The sequence below is a fragment of the Patella vulgata genome, chromosome 9, assembly GCF_932274485.2.
Source record: "Patella vulgata chromosome 9, xgPatVulg1.2, whole genome shotgun sequence".
Taxonomy (NCBI): domain Eukaryota; kingdom Metazoa; phylum Mollusca; class Gastropoda; family Patellidae; genus Patella; species Patella vulgata.
The window spans coordinates 27,503,876-27,528,398 of record NC_065887.2 but is presented as its reverse complement, the minus strand read 5'-3'; the positions used below and the strand labels follow the sequence as shown (position 1 = coordinate 27,528,398).

The 24,523-nt window shown below is 32.5% G+C and overlaps 1 protein-coding gene across 6 annotated transcripts in view; it reads right to left on the bottom strand.

Annotated features, from left to right (window-relative positions):
• Nucleotides 1–203: 203 nt before the first annotated feature.
• The window catches only part of LOC126832429 (sodium bicarbonate cotransporter 3), a 72,884-nt gene continuing 48,564 nt past the window's right edge, over nucleotides 204–24,523 (bottom strand). For 5 of the 6 annotated variants that reach the window (XM_050563188.2, XM_056103117.1, XM_056103118.1 and 2 more), the window contains 15 exons: nucleotides 21,948–22,190; nucleotides 20,648–20,794; nucleotides 20,358–20,464; nucleotides 18,032–18,206; nucleotides 17,719–17,852; nucleotides 16,989–17,460; nucleotides 16,681–16,794; nucleotides 15,998–16,159; nucleotides 15,086–15,264; nucleotides 14,261–14,333; nucleotides 13,522–13,767; nucleotides 11,657–11,782; nucleotides 7,263–7,349; nucleotides 6,061–6,269; nucleotides 204–4,716 (listed from right to left, as the gene is read on the bottom strand). In XM_050563188.2, the coding sequence (XP_050419145.1) occupies nucleotides 4,470–4,716; nucleotides 6,061–6,269; nucleotides 7,263–7,349; nucleotides 11,657–11,782; nucleotides 13,522–13,767; nucleotides 14,261–14,333; nucleotides 15,086–15,264; nucleotides 15,998–16,159; nucleotides 16,681–16,794; nucleotides 16,989–17,460; nucleotides 17,719–17,852; nucleotides 18,032–18,206; nucleotides 20,358–20,464; nucleotides 20,648–20,794; nucleotides 21,948–22,190 (2,721 nt within the window). In that variant the 3' untranslated portion in view covers nucleotides 204–4,469. The remainder of the gene's footprint in view (nucleotides 4,717–6,060; nucleotides 6,270–7,262; nucleotides 7,350–11,656; nucleotides 11,783–13,521; nucleotides 13,768–14,260; nucleotides 14,334–15,085; nucleotides 15,265–15,997; nucleotides 16,160–16,680; nucleotides 16,795–16,988; nucleotides 17,461–17,718; nucleotides 17,853–18,031; nucleotides 18,207–20,357; nucleotides 20,465–20,647; nucleotides 20,795–21,947; nucleotides 22,191–24,523) is intronic. The other variant, XM_056103119.1, reaches the window with a different exon arrangement.

Sequence of the window (24,523 nt, the reverse complement as noted above, 5' to 3'; positions counted from 1 at the left end):
CAGACAATAGAGCAACTGCACCTGGCAAAAATCTGAATGTGGGCTAAGATTATCTTAGCACCTTATTTGATACCATATATCTTTTTTATACAAGATTCATGATGTTTATAACATTTTTGAAAACACAAATGAGGTTATTTTGAAGATGGGTCTACTATAAAACAGGCCTGAATAGAATCATATTAATATAACACAACCAACAGTTAAGTTATTCATTTTATTTATGCTTCAATTTGTTTACTTAATTATTATGTGAATGAGCAAATGATGCTAAATTAAGAGAAATAAAAGAAAATCAACAAAAAGATTAAAATATCAATTGAAACAATAAAAGAAATTTAAAACAAAAGACTTAAAATAATGGATTTCATGACATTCTTACACACAAAATATCTTGGCAGTTACGTGTATATACACAACACGATGTTTTTTTTCCTATGCATTCCACAAATTATCTTTAGCACTAGTCTGCTATGTGCATTTTTAAACAAAAGTGTACAGTAATATGGAGATTATTGTTTGGAAAGAGACAAAAGGGACATAATCATCAATGTGTCATTAAATATGCTCAGATTATCATAATATATTGCTAGGTTCATACCATATGGATTCAAATTTGCATAACATAACATTTAAGTGCCTTATATAATTTTGGTCTCATCCAATATCTTTGTCATAAAATAATTTTAATATACTTGTATACAATAAATTTTCTATAGCTAATAAATGCATCGTCAGAATCATTGTACAGAGGCAGATGGTAACCTTAATACAGCAAGTCAGTTGTAAAATCAGACTTTTGAAACAGAAATACAGGTAGAAATAAACTAATTTTACAAATGTATATTTATCTAAAATAAGCAATCTTAATATATATATTTATATAATTTAAAATCCTTAAAACTATCTTAAAAGAATTACAGGCCTACATAAAGATTATTATCAAACTCAACTCTCCATTGTGTAAACTCATTTCCCAAACAGATCAACCGTGTAGTTGATTTAGAAGAATTCATAATAGAACAAAATGATAGGTAAAACAATATACATTGATTATGAATGAAATTTTAAGTTTTAAATGCGCAAAAATACTGTACATTTCTTAGAATGAGGGGCAATGAGGAAGTAAAATATAGCAATTCTTTTAGAAATGAACTAGTATTCTAATTAACATAAAAATGAAAATAGTTTCAGTACAGACGACGAAAGGGGTTGGGTGTTTTAAAATAATTATCAATGAAGATTCTCTAAATCTGATGTTTGTTTATTAATTAAAGGTTCAATTTATAATCTGAGAAAGAAGATATGATAATTGGATTTCGTTCAGAAACGGAATTCAAACATTTGTTATATTGTACAACTCAAAATAAAAAGCACAATGAATATAAATAATCAAAATCAACAACAAATTGAAAGAAAATAATGACATGAATTATGACAGTTCCAAATCATATTTATGAATGGACATGCTTTAATTATTATAGTTCTACATATACTTATTTTAACACAACAGTTATTTCTAAGACCAAGCCAACAACAATACACAGTTGAATGACACATGAAATGAACATATAACTGGCTTTAAAGTTTAGAACTATTACGCGTGGAGTTTGATCAATACTTAAAAGGTACATACTACAACAATTATAAGGTACATTAGAAACAGCTTTGTTTTCCACATTTGTAATCATTTTTAATTAACATAATGATCTTCAGTAAATTTTTTAATTGATTTATTTCTCAAATTTATAACGAGCCCTTTAACTAGCATTATTATTTTTATTGTTTATTTACTGTAGTATGCCCCTTTAAGCTGATATTTTCTAAAATAAACAAACAGGAAATCAGCATTTTGACAAAAATAACTTAAGAGGTATATCAATGTTCATAAATACTTGAATAATATAGATAACATCTGTGAACCTGCACTAAATAAAAGGACCCTTTCTTGTCTCATATTTATCATAATATTATACTAAATTCACACACTGTTAATTAAAGTAAATTCATTAAAAAATTACAGTATTCTATACATTAATCCCATATTTACAAACAATTGGATATTTTAACAGTGTCAGCATTATTTAATTTTTTAGTATAGTGTAAGCCTTATAATAAGTATTTGATTAATTTTGAAAATTCTCTTGCAAAGGCTGAACCACCAGTCACCCAAGTCCCTTCTTTTGAAAAAAAAACCTTGCTACTAGTAGTATTATATAATTTATCTCATACCCCTAAAACAGAACCAGTCCATGCATAAGTGGAATTGATGTTTTTGAAATGAAATATGAAACAAAAAAAAGATAAATTATGTTTAATCTAGAATACTGATTGAGGCTGTTAGGATTCATTCCATTATTATGAATGATAATCTTATGAGAATAAGTACCATGAGTTGCAAGATAAAAATATATGGACTATTGTCATCTAAACTTGATGACAAGCAGTATTTTAAAGAACTAAAAGCAATCAAACTAGCTATTTTAAGGTTGGTGGGTAACAGGGATTTCCATTCAGTATTTTGCCAGCTGGATAAGTTTTCTTGTATAAGAAATAAACAGGAACAGTAAATAAATATTAGAATTTTTAACATTTAAGCTGACTGACGGGTAGGTTTCTCAGCCTGACATTTCAAATGCTTGGCGAATATTGACTGGCAAAAAAAAAAACCTAAATGAGAGACATGGTATATAATATAAATCTACAGTAAAACAATCCATATAATAATCAATTAATATATACTCAGTTGATATATTATTATGTATATACAATATACAAGACTCAAAATATTCCACCATATTCAACAATACTTTTTGACGTTCACTTTTATTGTAGAAACTATTATTATGCCTTTGAACAAGCTAATTAAGAGGGAAAATAGATCTTAATAGAATCAATTCTGTTGAAAACGGTGAAATTTAAAACAATCAGATGTTTTTGGAATCAAACCTTTTATTTGGCAAGGACAACTTTCATAATATACAAAAAAAAAAAAATACTAGTTTAAAATATATACTGATTCTTGTTCCAGCAGAACGTGATCACAGTCTACAGGTTTCGACGCATAACAGTATGTCAACTGTCTAAATTATTTTCAACAGCTGATCTTGTGGAGGTTAAGATATTTTGATTCCACAACTCTTAAATGAGTTTTGTCAACAGAAGATTTTTTTAAAAATAAACAAATCAGAATTGAAACTGCACGAAAAATTGAATTACTCATGCATATACCAATTACTACTCAAAGTTTAATTAAAATATTGCTGTAATGACATAACCCACCAATTCTTCTAATATAAAACAATAAAGACAATCATTTTATCTCTAAAACAAAAGATTTAAAAACTAAGATATTTGAAAAGCTTTAGAACATACTAAAATTTAAACATATGATATAGAAGGTCTTCATTATTACTACAATTTTTACAAAGGTCACTAAAATATATTCAACTTGTAAATGTACAATACATTAATTAAATCATTTATTAGAACGTTTAAAGTTTTAGTTTGTAAAGATATGTTTTGTTATAATTATCTCAAATATACACACATTATCAGTCACCTTGTTTTAGTGCATTTAAAATCTGTGCAAACATATCTTAATAACTTTATGCTTAGTAACTGATATGAAATCAAGGCCGAGACAAAAACTTTCCACCAGTTCAATCTGAACTCAATGTTAGTTGATTTCATTAATAACATGTTTATAAACATAATAGCATACAAATATAATGTAAATGTTAAAACATGTATCACTTTTTATTATTCATTTGGTTTATATCACCGAAGTGTTTTATCACAACTATAAAATCATATGGTAAAAATCAGTCTCTCTTGATGCACTGATTAAAATATCAGATTCTCTATAATACACAGTTTAAAATAATGGATTTACTGTTTTTATGTATTGATATAACTTTGTGTCTCCACCAATACACATTCTAATGCATCCCTATAAATACACAGTTTAATGACGTATTATAATATATATCAGTTTAATAAAACATTTATTTCAATGCACTAATTAACAGTGTATGTTTATGATACACATTTTTATGCATTTCTACTTATGCTCCACTTATTGTATCACTTAAAATACACATTTAACAGGTTTTATTAAAATTCATTTTGGGTCATAATTAAATCACTAAAATTGTACATATTATGCCACATAGAACATTTCAGTATAACATCATAAAACTTTCAGAACTCAACACATTTTAGTATAATCAACAAAAACAAATTAAAACACATTATTATTTGCCACAAGTAATCATGTCAACATTTTCCAAAATAAAACCAAGAAGAAAATAAGTAGCTGACTATTTATGCGACTTCAAACAATTATTACACATTTTTATTAACATGTGTCTTTGAATATGCATATATCAATATTGATGTATTGAAATATTTCACATTGTAGTTCTATGTAATATGCACATTAGTTTTTTCATGTGAGATATAAACACCTACATCTTACTCTCCTCTTCTGGCGAACTCAAATTAACCTCACTGGGTGGATCAACCACAATTTCTGGCGGTTTAATCAAAGACTCCTTCTCTTCAGTGAGATCTTCATCTATATAAAACTTCACCGGAGCTTTTTTCCTAGGGGACTCCCGGTGTTCTTCATCTACAGCGTGAGGACTACCAGGTATTGTGGGTAGGTTTTCTCCATTCTCTTTCTCACGAGTCTTTTTACTATGTTTCTTTTTTCTGATAAAAAAAAATAATTATATATATTTGTAAAGTACTAATGTTTTCTTGTAGAAAAAAGAAATTCTTTAAAAGATACGTTAGTTAAGAGCTAAATCTACCTATTGCAAGTCTTTTTTAAGGCTTCAGATGTTATTGAAATTGTTAATAAGACCTTTATTACATGACAAGCTCAAAATCAACTCTGTAGAGTGTAGGATGGCTTGGACACAGCTTAGATTTAAACAGTCGTCCATATAATATTTAAATCAATAAATGGCTGACCAAGCTAACATTTACCGTTAATCTCTGACATCACTCCCCCAGATGAAAAGACTGACAGTCGAAGGTACCCCTAGCCATTGAGAATCTTACTTATGTGGGTGGAATTATCGTCTGTCAATCAAATGATCAGCAATTCTTGAAGACGGTGTGAAGGGAGACAGTTGATGCCTATTTCTAATCCAAACTTCCAACAGTGATAATGTCGTTCAGTATAAAGTAATTTGATTGAAATTTTCAATATTTTCTTTTTTATCTTCTATTTTTTAACTGTTACAGCAAGAATGGCCAACTCTTTATTCAACTCCTAGCTTAATTCTTTTTATGTTTCAATGAACTTTGTTTCTGTGAACTTGATGCTTTGTGCATCATTAAGTCATATTGAAGAATTTTAATCTAATCTGATCTTGTCTAGATAAAACATATTTGACAAGATTGACAATAGGTGAGATATAACCACACAGATTTTGGGGTATGTATTCCTGTCACACATTGGTTTCCGTGTGAAAACTTCCAACCAATTTTAGTATAACACACACTGTGTTTGACAGTCAACATCAAATTAGTCAGGCAATATGATTTACACACATTTACCGTTAATTAAGTTCTTGAACCTGATTCCATGCACTAACTTCACTTTGATCTGTGTCATCCAAAACGTATACAAATTTGCAATGTTGAAAGAAGCAGGTTGAGCTTGGCAACCAACATGATATTCAATCTTATTGATTACAACCACCTTATTGTTTGAGGTTTCAATGTGATTACATGAATCACCTTGTGGGGGTGGGGGGGGGGGGGCATGTCGGGGTGTGTGTATAAATATGGCCTATTGGGATCTATTTAGTATGTGCAAGTTGGTGCAAGTTGTTTTTTCCCCCAGTTGACTGTTTTTCTAATTACAAACTTGAAGTGTCTATCCTTGCTATATAAAAATTATCATCATAGGTGTAAGGGATCCCAACAACTTTTGCCAGAAAAGGCCTGCTTGATCAGTCACATTCTCTCCCTGCCCCCCCCCCCTCCCCCCACTACAACCTAATATGCCTATGATTAGTATGACATGAATGTAAATATACTTACTTTTTGGAATTAGATTGTCTGGCTTCATCTTGTGTGAGATTAGATGAGGAATCATTGGCTACAATAGTTCTCCACATGGCTGTTTTAGCTACTTCCTCTGTGATATTAACTGAATCTAACTCGGCACTAATAGTAATATGTTCGACAGGAACACCACTGTCTGATAAAGGTAGCTGAATACCATTACCTTCTATCAAACTTCTTCTCTCCTACAAAATACAATTCAAACTTAATAACTTTTCATAAGTCATTTTGGCACTTCTGAATAGCTCTAATTTCTATAAGCTCGGTTTTAAAGGATTAGACAATTTTTTAGCTGTTTCTTAACCCAATACAACGCTAAACCTGATCGATTCTGTAATTCAATCATACAGTATCGTTCTACATTTAGCAAGTGAATTTAGAACATGATCAGGTCTGACTTTTAAGTTGTATTTAGAAATAAAATCTGTCAGCTGAAACAAACATGATGGTCCAGTATATTATAGGTAAAGAAAGTCTATCCTTCATAATGATAAGATGATTGATGATGAAATGAAGATGTTTTAAATAATTAAACCTGATGTGGAAATTATGTGATAAAGGAGCTGTAACATATATAATTCACATAATATAATCATTATATTATTTTCAAGGTTAATACTATTTCATATTCTGATCTTTTGTTTCAAATATATTCATTCTTTTTTCGCTTATATATATTAGTTAATCCCTATGGAACCGCTATCTTTGACAAAATCTAGTAATTTGGTTCATCCTTTTTGGCATGGACAGAATCTGGTTCAACTTTCTTTTAACATCAGAATCTGGTTCTGTTTTCAGCATCTGGTCCAATCTTCATAATCAGTTCATTCTTTAGCAGTGTTGGTCCACCATCTATTAGCAAAATCGCTTTTCTTATGTGAATCTTGTTTTTCATTTCCTTATTGGTTCAGTTTTTCTTTATCAAAACTGGATATCTCACTGATTCACTTTCACTCTACATTTTATTTAATATGCACAGATTGTTACCTATGGTCAATCTGGTATATGTTTTATTTCTTATACAATTTAAACAATAACTAACATCATTGCGAACCCCTTCAAACCCATCATATAACGTAACAAGTTTTTCATAATTATTAATATTGTACAAATTTAAAATATTCTGATATTTCAAGGCAACTACAGTAATCAAATTTTGTTAAATCAAAGAGATTCACCAAATTAGAGTTGACATCAGAATTCAGCCACAGGGCCTTTATATGTTCTAAATCATTCACATCACCAGCATGCATCATTCTCAAAACCTGTAAGGTAGATTTAACAATATAAATACAAATATTCAAACAATATAGTTGCCAGGCATAGTTACATTCACCCACTAGCAACTTCACCTTATTTCTGTTAAAAAGTGTACACAAGGTTTTAAGATAACTGTGGTGTGTAAGTACTGTCAGCATTATTGTAATCACGATCTAAATTTTTCTGAAAACTGGTTAAGACCTCCATTCTATAAAGTGAGTACAGAAAGGTAGTATCATGAACAATAGTGAGTTAGGAACAATAACTTCGGAACTAACTTTGCATAAAAGCACAAAAATCATAGAACCATCTTTCGCAAATCCTAACAATTAGGCAACACAAATAAAATAACTTGTTTCTCGGGCACCGCCCGCACGCAAAATTGGTTGCGCGTGCATTCTATTTATTAGTCTTGATGAAAAAAAATAAATATGTAACGCCCGCCCGCACATCGACAAGCAAGTCGTAAAAAAAATATCCCGCATGTACCTACATCCGCCATACATGTATATCTATTCAAATGTATTAAAACTGATTCAGATGAACATGCTGTCTTTTTTATCCGAACAATGGCGAAGTTTGGCAGATTTGCCTTTTTTATTGATATCGAAAGAACCTCCATTTTGTATCACGTGATATTAATTACCTCCCCTGATAAACTAGAATTTGATTCGTGTTAAAAGTCATTGGCGACAATATTTCAATCATTCGATCGTAATCGGTTCATTATTGCCGGCTTCAGTCGGTCCTTGTTTGGAAAATCCTATTGATAAAATAATGAATCGTAGAACAGGTTAATTAATTATAGCTAAGAATACGATACGATGACGATAGTCGTCATAATGCATACCTTAGAATCTGGGTCATTATTAGCACATTTACGGTAGTTTCGATAATCCGGAAAATAATAATTGGATTACCGATTTGATGGTTTTACTAACCAGTTGTTAGTTAGATTTAAATAGTCATTCAATATAAACACCGGATAGAACACCGAATATCCTGAGAAACACACCGAATATCCCAAGAAACAGTATTTCCGGCAATCTCCAATACCGATGACACGGTGTGACATGCATTGGTTGGAATTCGGTAAATAATTATAAATAAACCGGCGATATTAGATTTAGTTTTAAATACTGTTTACCATGATTATTATTTTTGATACACCTGGTGAAAGAGGCTTAGTTTTTAAAAATATTGTTGTCTTTATGGAGGGCTATTACATAGTCGTATGGAATTTTATTTTAAACCAATTTCAATTATGTGAATTAAATATGGAAAATTATTTTCCTTTCAGTCAGTGTTCAGTCTCAGTGTTTTAGTAGACTTGATTTTGGGTTTATGTTTTAAGTATGTACAATAAAGTTGAATATAACGGAAAGCAAAAACGTAAACAAGTAATGACTTTCTCATTTAAAAAAAAAAAAAAAAGAAAGACCGCCCTCCCGCCCCAACAATTTTCAGCAATAGCCAAATTTTATTTTGCACCATCAATGAGTAAAAAAAAAAAGAAACCGCCCTCCCTCCCTACAGTTTCAGCTGTCAGTTGCCCGAGAAACAAGACATTTATTTTGTGTGGCCTTACTTAAAATGTAGAGCAAGACCAAGTACTGTGTGTACTAACATTATCAATAATTATATCAGTAAGGGGCAACAATTCTGGAACCACTTTTACAAAAATGCTCAAAATTGATAAGTATGGTATGATCTCTACAATACAAACTATTCCCGAAAATCAAAGCCAAATTTGTTAAGAATTTAATAACGTAAAAGAATTGGTAAAAGTATATGATTGACTCCTGGATGGACAGAACTGCAACAATATACAACCACATTAATGTGAGCATATAAAGATGCACTTTTATGTACAATTTAATTATTATCATGAAATTTATTGAAAGCATCTATAGACTACATATTAAATTACAATAATTCTTAATGCATATTTGTTTTCATTTGCTGTTCTTTCAAATATATTTTACAGCACATAATAATTGGCATGAAGTACATAGATTTTGGCAATCAAATGTCTCTTCAAGAAGAAAATAACCTTTTTCTAACAAAGTAAATTCTAAGTTTGGATTAATAATGCAGACACCACAAAATATATGCATTAAACTATGCATGTAATTACAAGCAATAATCTACTTTCATTATTTCATCTAAAATTTTTAAACTACCTTTTCCAACCATATTCTAATTAATACACAGCGAGAGGTTACTTTTTCCATTACATCTGCATACTAGTCCGCTTTGTTAACTGTATATTTGTAGAAATATGCAAATAAACCATCTGTTCTGTGGCTGCAATCTATTGGTCAACTGCACATTTTTTCAAATGACAATTTCCTTGCATGTCAGGAGTTCATAGAAGAGTTTTTGGCTCAACATTGTCAATATATTTTCCTATAGTAAATTAAATGCTTGTACCAATTTTGTTAATGAAACATTTATTTAAAGATGACTTCCTTCTGTTCCAATCACAAAGCTTAAGTTACTTATATAAAGCAGACATTAAATCTATTCTATTTAGCAATCGACAATAGTTAATACATGGGTGGTACTTTTTACCGCCGACCACCGCCGACCAATACTTTTACCGCCGACTGTCGTGAAATTACCGCGGACCAAATACTTTTTAACGCCGACCGCATTGTAATGACTTTCGACCGTAATATAATTACTGCCGACCAAATACTTGTTACCGCCGACCAAATGCTTAATGATTCCTTGTTACCGCCGACTATATAAAATTAATTAAATTATTAGTGACAAATAAATAGATTTGGTTAAATACACAGAGTTTGATAAAAATATAGATTTTATTATATATAAATATGGTCGACAACCCTAACCCTAACGGCTAGCGCAATAGTCCCTTTTGTAGTTCCATTTAGCGCAACAGCAGCAAGTGCATCCAAAATCATCAGAAAACACTATACTGATCTCCAAGAAAATCACCCGAAAATATTCACAAAGAAACTTATAATTGCATATTCTAAAAATAAAAATCTGAACGATATCCTAGTGCACAGTAAATTAGATTAAATAAAACCAGTCTCCACCCCAACCCAAAACAAATCATATATCAAATCCTATCCCTAACCGTTAGTAAATAAAAATCAACTAGATATAAAAATCCCTAGCCCTAACCCGGTGATGTGGAACAAACACGATTTTTTAGAAAATCCAATCCGTAGTAGGAAACACACTAATGTGGCTCTCTCCTGAGAGCCTCAAATTTATTTTCTTTTTTCTTCAGAAACAATAATACCAGAATACCAGAAGCGCCATCCAAGGAAGACCATCAGCACCACCAACATCAAAAAACAGTGAAATCGCCTTTGTATATACATCTAATGTATTGTATGTATTTTTAATAAAACTAGGAAATATCACGAACTAACTTTTCATCAACCTAGGTCAGTGCTTATGCGGAGACTTAACCTCTCCCCCAAATTTTTAAACCTTGCCCTTCAATATCTAAATTGTAGTTTGTCCTTCCATATTCTTTAAGATATATATGAATGTTTTTCGACAGTTGATTACACCTCAAATAAAAATAAAAAAACAACCGTAAAATAGTCGGCGGTAACAAGGAATCATTAAGCATTTGGTCGGCGGTAACAAGTATTTGGTCGGCGGTAATTATATTACGGTCGAAAGTCATTACAATGCGGTCGGCGGTAAAAAGCATTTGGTCGGCGGTAGTCGGCGGAAAAAGTACCACCGGTTAATACATAGTGTTAATTTCTTGTTTTATTTCACTAATGCTGATAGTTTGTTCATCCTTGACCAAATTACAATATATGGATTAGTACAAGTTCTTGACATTTTCAGGCTTCATTTACTTAACATAATTTACAATAAAGTATAAACAATAACATATTTTAAAATTCAATAGAAATAATCTTATAATCTGTGACAGATTACATAGTATTCATGATCAAAATAATGGCCATCTAAAACATGCATAGTGATATAACGATAAATATGAACGATATTATTCATGGTGATGATGAATATGAATGTTGTGATTTCTATCTGCATAAATCATTTTATTGCAGAACAACAATTGGTTCATAATAGAAGTATTAGTAATTAAGTCAATTCTATACATTAAGTCTATTAATTATGACTATCCTTTCCTGTGTTAAACTCTAAAATCAGAGAAGGTTCACTCTTTGTACTAATAGGATAGTCTGCAATGCACATATTTTTAAATTTTAATATTATAAAATATAAAGCTCCTAATGATTATGGCTAAATGTATTCTAAAATTGACAAAACAAAAATGAACAGTCTATACCTCATCCTTCTTTTTGTCTTCCTTTTCTCTCTTATGAGCTTCAGGCATTATATCATCTAACCATTTTAACTCATTCTGAGAGAAATAAAAGTCCATTCCCTTCCTTACAAAACACATAGCTAGCACCTGAAATCATGTAATAAATCCATGCTTCATAAATAAATAAAATATTTATCAACATAAATATCATTTAAATCAAAAGTAGATTTCTAGTTGATCATACCCTCCATTTAACAAATGAACTGCAATATACATCCACATTATTTCTTGCTTTGATTGATATGGTAATTTTTAAAATGAAGAGAATGAAATAAGAAATGGCTATAATATGACAAGAGGCAAAGAAGGCGAGGTTCTTGGGTTTGTTTTGCCAGATTTATAGACAAAATATTAACAAAAAAGTGGGTGTGACACCGTCCCAGGGGGTCGGGGCATGCACCAAAATAAATAGTTGCTGTCTTTACGGTATAAGGAATAAATATGCAAAATTCCAAGATGATCCATTCAGAATTGCACGGGACTTTGGTTTTTCGCCCCATCCAAACGACTAGATGGCTGTCCTTGTCAGGAGGAAACACGCCGGAAAATCTGGATGAACTTTCTCGGCCAATGCAGGGATCGAACGCCCGACCTACAGGCTAGCGAGCCAGCGTCTTACCAACTTAAGTGGCTCTGCTAAGGCTATAAGGAATAAATATGCTAAGTACGAAGCTGATCTATTCAGAATGGATAAACACAAAAACTGGGCGTGGCTCTGCCCCTGGGGGTCGGGACATGCAGCTGTCATCCTTAGGCTATAAGGAATACATATCCGATGTTCCAAGACGATCCATTAAGAATAGTAGCCTGTAGGCAACACACAGAGACACTGGGGGTCAGGCAATCACAAAAAAACAATAGGGGTCATCCTCAGGGTAAAAGGAATATATATGCAAATTTCAAAATGATCTGTTCAGAATTGCGGCCTGTTGGTGAAACACAAGACAAACACCAAAAAAATAGGGCGCGGCTCTGTCCCAGGGGGTCAGGCATGCACCAAAAATAATAGCAGCCATTCTTAGGGTATAAGGAATAAGTATGAAAAGTTTTCAAGATGACTGATTAAGAATTGCGGCCTGTAAGCGACACAAAGACACAAAAAACAAAAAAAAATGAAATGAAATGAAATAAAATGGGGTTTAACGTCCTACTATTCTGCTCCTAAACTGGGCTAATGAAGATGGGCATACGCCATACAGTGTGCTATGAGGGAAATTTTGCCCGGGCAGCGGCGCTATGGCCTATTCTTATATCGAATTCCAACTGCCAAGGGATCTTTTACGTGCACGCCAATGTGTATACGGGACCTCGGTTTTCCGTCCCATCCGAACGACTAGACAGCTGTCCTTGTCAGGCCCTCCGTCCTGCATCACTGACAAGGGGAAACCACGCCGGAAAATCTGGATGAACTTTCTCGGACAATGCAAGGATCGAAACACAAAAAGAAAATGAGCGTGGTTCTGCCCCTGGGAGTTGGGCCTGCACCACAAACAATAGGGATGTTCCTTAGGGTAAAAGGAATAACTATGCAAAGTTTCAAGATGATACGTTAAGAAATGCGGCCTGTAGACGACAACCAAATAGGTCAGGCATGCACCAAAAACAATAGGGGTCATCGTTAGGGTATAAGGAATAAGTATGTAAAGTTTCAAGACGATCACTTAAGAATTACGGCCTGTAGGTGACAAACAGACACACACATACACACAGGCGCGACGGCAATATACGTCCACATGTATAATAAATCAGGAAAGTTAATGTGAACTTATTCAAGAAATTAAACAAAACATAGTTTTTATACAAAAATTATTGATTTGAACACTTACCATAATTGGGAATGCTATAGAGATGACTTTAATAGTCTTAATCACCCACAACACTATTAAACAGAATAACTGAATTGCAGTAAATATATGAACTCTTTTTGTTCGCACATGACGTAAATACATCAGATCAGGTTGATATTTGGTTGGCATAAACAAAATGGCCACTCGATCGACCAATTCCATTCCTTTTAAAGATGACACACCCATATACAGAAACACACCAAATAAAACTGGCATAGGAATAAACTGAAATTATAAAATTTAAAACCATCTCACACCTACCCTCAATAATCTCACATATGATGACCCTAAAGGAGAGGAGAATTAATCTAGCATTCTTACAATACAAGCAATCAAAATTTTGAAAATTTATAATATAAATTAAATATTTTTTAAAAAAATTGAGTGAATTTCTAGTTTGATAGCAGTTGTATTATTACTCATTAGTCAAAAGTGGTCACTGATATTATTTTAAGATAGGTTGTTTGGCAACAAAATACATGTATATGCTCACCAGCAGCTTCTTTAGTTGTTTGAGTTGTTGTAAAGCTTGTCAACAAATTCAAATTTGGATGTTTTTAAGATAATTTCTTCAGAACTTCAGAAATACATCATGAGAGTTACCCCAACTTAGTCACATTTCATGAACAATGAAAAGATCAAATTTATGATCTATTTGAAATGGTGAAGATGTTCGTTTTTTAGAATTTCTGAAAGTCTCCAATTAATAATTACTTACCATTAGAACAGAAGTGAGCAAAACAGAAAGACCAATCATAAGGAAGATCATTACACCTGTTAACCGATTCTCTCTGAAATCATCAGAAAATTTGACATTAATATTATTGCTAATAATCTTCAGTAGGTTCATGAATAGCTTTTTCAATGGAGAAAATCATTATCACACTTTTCCATGGAGAAAATCAGAGCCACTGATCATCAATTTAGGGATTTTGAATCCCTTGCAAACTACCATAATGGTGGTGAAAGTATGGTTCAGCAGTAACAAAGACTGCTAAATTCAAAATTTTGAAACATTCCCTGCAGACGATAGCCTATAATACTATAAACAAGCCAGCACCACCTATATATGTTGGGTAAAATTTAATAAGTTTGAATCTAAGCCATGATATTTTGGATTTGTTTTCATAATCAAATAATACATTTGTGAACAGTTTGTCATTGAGTAAGCCGTAAAAAAAGTCAATATTGTCTGAAACATACAAATGATGATCAGCAGTTTTGAAGAGAACCATAAAACAAGACTGAAAATTTGTTTTTAGGTCAAATGCCCATCGATATGCAGTCAAATCAATCTGTGAACCAAATTTTGTTTTGAAAAATTCAAGAACACTAAGAATACAATATTACATCTAAAATTGATTTCAAGTTTTTCAAATTTCCATTTTTCACACTGATAATTCCATACAAATTCAGTGAGATGTGATTTTTAAGCTTAATCTCTTAACTTTTGTATTTAGGCTATCACAGTTCTCATAAATCTTGACACATTAATTTCTTGTGATACAGTAAATCATATGCTAAATTCAAAAACATTCAATACCTGATTCCCAGGAACTTGGGTTTTTCACCAGGTGCTGCACACTGTGATTCCTTCTTTAAGCTGTTAACATGATTAATAGAGAGAACAGTAGCTGCCACAAACCAAGGTAATCCCAGAAAAGAATTCACAATAATCAAGAAAGCTACTATAAATAAATCCAGATGATAACCATGACCTTTCTGGAAAACAAACAACATATATATTTCCATTAAATATCGTAATCAAAGAACAGCAGGACACTTTAATTGGAGATACAAAGACTTCAGTAAATTTGTATCTCACTGTTATTAGTAACACCAAATGCAAACAAGCAAGAAATATTATTCGATATTCTCGCATACTATTTAAAAGATGAACTAAACCTAAGAGCAATTGTAGTTTGTAAAGTTCCATAAAAGCCAGACCACCAGTAACATCATGCAGTGTTCCTAGGGACAACAGCATAGAGCGGTCCTAGAGGGACGTTTAGCCGCGTTGGCTTAGAGTTCAGGATACCTACATCATGCGGGGTCCTTAGAAGAAATAAAGACAACATGCAGTGTTCCTAGAGGGACATACCTTTAGTCGCCTCGGCTTAGGGACCGAGGGAGATCATCATGTACCCGCCGCAAAACACACACTAGTGGATTGGGAACTTATATTTAGCTTATATTTAATGTCATAGCTGTGTGTGTAGTTTCCTGTATATAACAGTTGTATTATGGATGTTATAAAGATATAAAAACCTAGTTAAGCAAACAAAGTGTTCCAGATTCAATCGAGCCTTGAAGTTTTATACACAACTTGGAAGTCAAAGTTAGTTCCTAATTGACCGTAGTTTCACAACTTGATTAACAGAAAACAGATAAGTAATCCAAATGTACAAGTCCAATTTGAATGCCAATAACAAGTAACAAATGCTTATTTTCTAACCTTCAATTTGTTTTCTTTCCTGTTGACAATTACAGCCGTAATCTGTTGATCCATAAAAATCAGAATGGTGCACAATAATGCTGGTATAAGAGCAGCTATAGAAAACCACCAGGGATTTTTACCAAATGGCATAATAAACCATTCTCTATCAGGATTGGTTGGCTAAATAAATCGTTAAAAAAAATACAGATGTAATTTATCAAAGCTTAAAACTATTTTATAACCCAACTGGTTAGATTCTAGTTGGGTGAATTTAGTCATGAAGAACTATTTGAAAATTCTCATTAATCAAGCAGTTTTACACTTTTTCGATCAAAGAGTTGCATAATTTCTCATGGATCATGTATGTCATGAAATTTCATGAAAACCGATACTGCTTGTCATCATAAAATTTTAATAAAAAAAATACAGATGTAATTTATCAAAGCTTAAAACTATTTTATAACCCAACTGGTTAGATTCTAGTTGGGTGAATTTAGTCATGAAGAACTATTTGAAAATTCTCATTAATCAAGCAGTTTTACACTTTTTCTATCAAAGAGTTGCATAATTTCTCATGGATCATGTATGTCATGAAATTTCATGAAAACCGATACTGCTTGTCATCATAAAATTTTAATAAAAAGCATTTCCTTGAATTGGTTTTGATCAAAAATTTCAGATTATATTTAATTATTACTCACAGAAAATGTGGAGGGTACTTCAAGTTTAGGAGTGTGCAAACCAACCAAAATATCAAGTCCCACCATCAGAATAATAGCGATGAGAACAGAGAAATCACTGAGAACACTTCTTACCTGAAATATATGTATAAATATAGGAACACTAATATACACTTAAATATTCAGAATTTGTGCTCTGGGCACATCTAAAACCTGAGAAGATCGAGGTATTTTTTGGCAGCTCCGCAGGCATTCTTCTTGGACCATGCTAGGATTTAGTTGATGATAACAAAAGATGTTCACAATTTTAATATAAAGAATAAACTTACAACTGTAGGAAAAACTGGCTTATCTTTCATCATCTTTAGAGCAAAAGAGACAACGAAGGTTCCGAAAAACAGTATGATGGAGAAGAAAAACACATCTCCTACGTAGACTGGTGTATTGCATCCTGGTCCAGATAATGTGCCATTATAATCCTTTTCACAGTCTTCTTTATTCACATCCGTCCAATTCACTGACACTGTCTCATTTGTAGAGTTTGATGGACCACACCAACAGTCATATGTAAGGTTCTGTCCTGGATGAGGGTTATATGGATCTGTATCTTTAATTTTAATCAACTTAGCAAGAGCCTCGTAGATGAAAATAAGAGAAATCAAAGCAGCAAAACTTTCCTCTGTAAATCTGGTTATAAATCGAACAAGAGCACTAAGATCAAATGCCACCATAAAGATAAGAATTAACCCTGTCCATATTCCTATCCACAGACGGAACTGCAAATAATCTATACCATTATCACTAAAATTAAAAAGTAAATGACATCCATCAAACAATTTCTTAAATCACACCTAGCTATATTTACCTTGAAAAGGTGACCTGTATGTGTTATGAAATTGTGTTTTTGTTGTGAATGTCCATCAAACATTTGTAATATCAAATTAATGCTTATGTTCTTGATTAAGGATGTTGACTTACATCATTACTACTCTATGCTAAATAAATGTGTCATGTTAGCATGTTATTTTACATAAATATTTGTAAGGGTGAAGTACTTACCTACAGAAATGATTAAGGATGGTTTCAAAAACTAGAACAGGTCCTGTAGAACCTAATATAGTTAATGGTTGTCCAGCACATAACGAGTATGTAATACCACAAATAGCTCCAGCTAATATACTCTCTAGAGCTGCCTGTAAAAAATAACCACCATTCAAATTATAAAATATAAATTATAAAACAGTATTAGGTACAAAAATGTTCAGGATGAAAAAATATCTCAATCCTCTCACAAATGGTATAGGATGTTTTTCTAAATCTAAGGACTCACAATAGGTTGATTATTGTGCAGTGATGTAATGAAAATACTAACCATATTGTTACCAGTTGCGTCTCCTAACAAACCACCAAAGGTAATAATTGGCGTCAAGCAGGCAAAATACAAAAAAATAAACGAAGCCAAACATTGGACGTGAATGGCATCTTTGAAATCACTGGGCCACCATTTTACTTTCCTTTTTACATCATCTATTAAGCCACCAAAAAATCTACAAAAGAAAACCAGCGGTTGGCAGGCAAGATACACCCACATTTTCCAAGCGATGGATAGAGAACAAGCTAAATAAAAAAAAAAGTAATTTTTTGTACAATCAGGAGCCGTAATCCAGGAAGTTATGGTCTGAAATATGCGAATATCTAAAGGGACTGAATATAAAGATATATTTTAAGTTTCATCAAAATCAGACAAAAATTGTCACTTCTAGAGTGTCCACAACCTTGGTATTACATACTTTTACACTATTTGCGTACAAGGAGCGGCCATTTTGTAAGGCAGTTTGGGTAAGATTTTTACGAAATTCAAACTCAACCTTCAATGATGTGTAACGGTGATATATTTAAACGTTTTTTAAAATTGAATAAAAATCCTGACTTCTAGCAGGTCTACAAGCTAAAAATGCGATTTTTGGAACAATCAGGGGCCATAATCTAGGAAGTCAGGTTCGGATATGCGCGATTATCGAAATAAACCAAGATCCTTGTGATGTAAACATAAATTTAAAGTTTCATCAAAATTGAATCAAAATTGGGACCTCTAGAGGGTCCACAACCTTGATATACCACATATTTTTGCATACAAGGCAGTTTTGGTCCAATTTTCACGAAATTCAAACTCAACCGACATTAGGGTGTAACAGTGATATATTTGAATGTTTTTCAAATTGGACAGAAATTGTGACCTCTAGAGGGACCACAAGCTAAAAACTTTATTTTTCGAATACAACCAAGGGTCCTAATTCAGAAAGTTACGATCCGATATGCGTATGTACGGATATCGAAAGGAACCAAGATCTTTGGGTTATAAACTTTCATTTCAAGTTTAATCTAAATCAGATCAAAACTGTGACCTCTAAATGGTCCACAACCTTGATATACCATATTTTTACACCATTTGCATACGAGGGCCGGCCATTTTGTCCATCAGTTTTGGTCTGATTTTCACGAAATTCGAATTCAACTGACATTACGGTGCAACAGTGATATATTCGAACATTTTTTTAAATTGGATAATAATTGTGACCTCTAAAGGGACAAGCTAAAAACGCAATTTTTCGTACAATCAGGGGCCATAATTCAGGAAGTTACAATCCAATATACGTGAATATCCAAAGGAACCAAGATCTTTGGGTTATAAACATGCATTTCAAAGGTAAAGATATGTTGCCAGACAACGAAACATACGCCCACAGCAGCTAAGTCGTCCAGGCTGTCAACACATTTTATCTTTTGTCAGTCATGAAACACTTATATAATACATTAAAATCTGATTAAGAGTAACCACTCATTAAGTAATTATCAGAAAACCATTATAATTTGTTTGGTTTTTATAAAGTTCTGCCCCATGCTAAAATTTAATATACGAAACATTTAATATCATGGATTTAGCTGTTCAAGTTATCAAAATTCATTGAAAATCAATATACTTGTTCGTCTCAAGACCTTAAACTCTGTGCCTCGATCTGAAGTCAAACAGACGATAACTTTAGCCTCTAGAGCGTCCACAAGACTTTTTGAAGTGATCAAGGGCCATAACTCTGGCAGTAATTATCAGAAATCGCTGAAAATCAATAGGATTCTTCGTTTCATGACCTTTAACACTGTGTGTAAATTTAAAGTTAATCGGATATTAACTGTAGCCTCTCGAGGTGGACGCTGGACCGACAGACGGAAGGACGAGGCGACGACAATATACAACCACATTTCAATGTGGGTGCAGGGGCCGTAATCCATGAAGTTATGGGCCGATACATGCCAATATCGAAAGGAACCAAGATCTTTGGGAGATAGACCTATATTTCAAGTTTCGTCAAAATCGGTAACAAATTGTGGACGGATGTCTGGACGGACAGACAGGGATGATGGCATAATACATCAACATAAAAAATGTGGGCGTATAGACATATTCAGGTGATGTATAAACTACAAATTATCTCACTAAACAAATTTTCCAAGCATTGTTATACAGCTACGAGAGTAAGACTTGATAATCTGTCCTAGAAATTTGACAGTTTTAGGAAACAAAACTTGTTTTTAACAGAAAAAGACTACTAGGATAAAAATTGAGGTGTAATTTAGTAAGATATTTCAATTTCATAGCTAGTAATTCCACCGATTTCAAAATTTATCATCATTTTCATTACCTGCCAGTTCTGGTAAGAGTTAAATCCCTTTCTTCTTCTCCTTCATCTTCAACAACAGCTTTACCATTTGGTAGAGGACGGGTTGCATTTGCTTGCTTTCTTCCTTCCTATAACATACATTCATAAATTAGAAGAAATAATATAAGTATTTGTTGAAAAGCTGCTACTGTTAAAATTTATGATTCTCCAAAAAGATAAACCAAATCTGGACTTCCTAAAACATTCTAAACCATATTGTTTAATTTTATTCCTAATCTAGTAAATATATTTCAATAAATATATTCATTTACCTGAGAAGGAACACTTTTTGGTGGTTCTATTCTTATGCTTGGATCCCACTCACCAGGGGGCAATACTGTAACCTGATCTAAAAATTCATCAATACCAGCCAATAAATCTTCTCGATTTCTTGCATGGTATGCCACATCGTGGAATATCTGTTAAAAAAAGAAAGATATTCTCAAGAAAAATAACATAGTGAAAGATGCCACTAAAAGACAAAAAAATATTGCTTTAATTAAGTTTAATAGCATGCTTTATAAGAACGTAGTATCATCTATTTTCTAATCAAGATAAGAACAAAATCTCCAGACATTGATAAAAAGAAGACAACATTTGGGTCTAAAAAACAAGACTATACAATTTAGATTAACTTTATTAACAAGATAAATGCCGTCTAAAAACCATACCATTAAAAGGTTTAAAATTGGGGACATTTAAAATATTTTTGTCTGAAAAGAGGAATTTTAAAAAGTTGCAACATTTTAGTAAATGTGTCTTCAGGTTTCTTTTGTGCTTTTAAAGTAAAATACAGTTTATTTGATTCCTGTTCATACATACACTGATGCAGGGTCGTACGTAACTAACGTACGAAAATTAAATGGAAGCTGGCTTTTTTTTCGCACGTATACAGTGAATGGCCATTTTGCTCAGTAATCCCAGCCATAATTTGGCTATTTTTTTAAAATTGCGTTAAAGTTTTAAATTTTTGTTTAGAACTGAAACAAATTAACTTTTAGTCAATCCCCACGCCAAAAACATTAACAGAATTGATTGTGTATATCTGAAATAGACACGACCGAAGCACAAAATAGTGCCAATATGCCGACGTCAAATCTAGAGTTGTAGATGGTGTTATTTTTGTGAAAAATCATTGTAAGAAGCGATAATACGTTCTGTACGGATTATACAGTCATAAAGGCTGCAAGAAGGCTATCGTTTACAAGGTAACATTGTGTCTTGTAATGTTGATAATGATCATAATGATGGTGTTTACATTTGTTTGTTGATGTGACCTCATGACCTGTGACGTTTAGATAACGTCATATGGATATCATGGCTATTCACTGTGTCAGAGTCACTTCTCTGCAGGTAGGGTGAGTCTGTCGTTCAGATTGATGCAGGGTATGTAAGACCTAGTTGTTACATCAAATCAAGTTTGTTCATTTCTGAACATTCTTTAGAATGAAACAATTCACATTACATTGATAAAACAATAAAAAATTACAGTTTTAATATTGGTATATATTGCTATACAACAAGCAGAATAATGAATTTAAAGTGCAATATTCAGCAATAGTAGATACTTACCTCATCAGACATAAGAGTGGCAATAGATCGTCCAATTTCATGGAATCGATTTTGATTTCCTGTGGGACCCAGGAGTAAAAAGAGAAACCTGGAAGGAACTGGAACTTCGGTCAAATCCCCCAATAATACAGCTCTTGACAGACGGACAAATGCTACAATTTGATGATTTAAACAATCCATCTCTCCAACCATTATGTTAGATGCTTCAGCACCTGGAGGAATTTTCTTCATAAAATGAAGATTCTGAAAGTAAATAATTTAAAAGACTTATTTGTTTTCATTACTTCATTCTCTGCTTTAAACAGAGGTAGTGCATTGGGTCTAAATTTAATGAACTTGTATCCAATTAATTAATTCATATTACATTTACAGAGAAAATTTATTAAGTAAATAAAAACAATCTATAATTTTTTAAAAATCGGGCCACAAAGACATACATTTGCAGTGATTAACATCACATAATCACTGTTTCTGAATTTTATCTTTATTTGTAAGATTATAAACCCAGATACTAGCTTTATATGTGCCATTAGTTTAATTATTGGTTTTAAAAGGAGACCAGTAACAAGAATTACTTATTGGAAATGATACATTTTGGATAGATGTGTGCTTTGCAGGAAGGCTTGTGGTTTTATGGATATTGTTTGTATTTTAACCCCCGGAAAAAAGGAGTGCCTGCCCACCGTGGATGGTAATATCATTAGTCATACTAATAGTGGTATCTTATATTAGTATGTGTAGAACTGTATCACACATACACTAACAGAACCCAGGAGACAATTCTACTGAGAAGACACATCACACGTGACATTTAAGTAATAAATAATAAAAGTCTTTAATCACAATTTTGCTTGTACTCTAAAACTAACATTTGTGAACTGGGGAGGTGTCAACAAGGGTTGTCAATTGGAAAGAGTAAACATTAAACCCGACATAAAATTAATGTGAAAAATATATCGAAACCCCGTACAGGGGCCTAAGTGTGCTTGAAAAATATTTAAGTATGTTGACAAGAGTATTATCAAATATATCTTCTTCCATCAAAACAGAATTAAATTATAGTGCACACAGTGTGTAATGTGAAGACGATCAACATAACAAATGTCTAGTCAAGAAGGAGGTAACTCTAATACTATAGCCAGCAGTTCAACTATACAAACGACTGATATCAGTATTCGTACATGCTACATATAATGCAAAATGAACAGACCCACAAGCAAAATTAAAGTTTGCTGGTTTGTCTACATACGCGTAAAATGTCAATATGAATCTTTGATTCAAAAGCAATTTTCTCTTTAAAATTCTTAAATATTAAATATGTCAGAGCACATAAAAGATACATTATCTTTTTTTGTTGGTGCACAAGTTTATAGAAATGGGAAGTGAGATATAATTTTGGATAAATAAATGGAGTTTTAGAGTACAAGCAAAATGGTAATTTGTAATCCATAGTGTGCAGAATATAGGGTCATATTTCTTTAAATGCCTATTTTAGTAATGTTATTAGTAGTAACCTACAGTGAACTCTGTCACTTCCGACATCTGAATACTACGGCACTCTGTGAAATCTGTCATCATTTTCATGTCCCGATTTATTTCCTTATTACTTCAACCAAGCAAGTTTTTAGTAGTCCGGATTCTGAATATTCCAAATTACAACATCAATCAGCGGTCCCGTCACACGATTTGCGTTCAATTAACATTGGATTATCTGGTCTTCAATCAGTGGGTATTAACCGATATGCAATCACCAATTAATTATATGTGAGCATAAACCATGTGTAGGTCTCTGTTGATTACCTTGATAATTTTATAATCTCTTGTAAGAGCACTTGGTATTTGAGTTCCACATGTCAAAGACAGTGACGTTATATATGAATTTGAGAGATGAAGAATCACTATCTTTCTTTAAAATTTTGCGTTCATAATGTGTGATCGTCGTGCAAAGTGTGCCCGTACGGATTTGACATTGGATGTCAAGCAGCAAATTATAGCAGATCTTGAGAAAGTTCCGCGACCTACACAGAAGGAATTAGTCGTTAAGTATTCAATTGGCCGTACTACAGTATCCAACATTTTAAAGCGAAAAGATGAATTTAAACAGAAGTTTGCCGATAACTTGAACAGCAGTAAGAAACGATTGTACTCGAATGTTAAGCTTGAAGACATCAACAGACTGACGCACGAGTGGTTTAAGGGCACGTACGGCTTGGACGACAAGTGCTATTTATTCCGGTTGGTGTATCTTCTAACGACGAAGATAACTATATATCGCTTGCAAAACTAAACAAATCCTTAGTAAAGGCCCAATATTACTTCTGGTATTGAGGCAAATGAGTATTCCGACATGCTGTGTAAATCGGCATATTGTATCGATACCGTGCAATGTCGGAATTGACAGAGTCCACCATATATGATTCCATACACCATAGATGTATTAAACAGAATATGTTGAGTATTTCAGAAAATATAAGATATGACATGTAGGCTACATTTGTAAATTCACTACACTTAGGTAATCTAATTCATAAATTAAAGGTATATTGAGTCTTTTGTTTGTATCACTTTAATTAAAT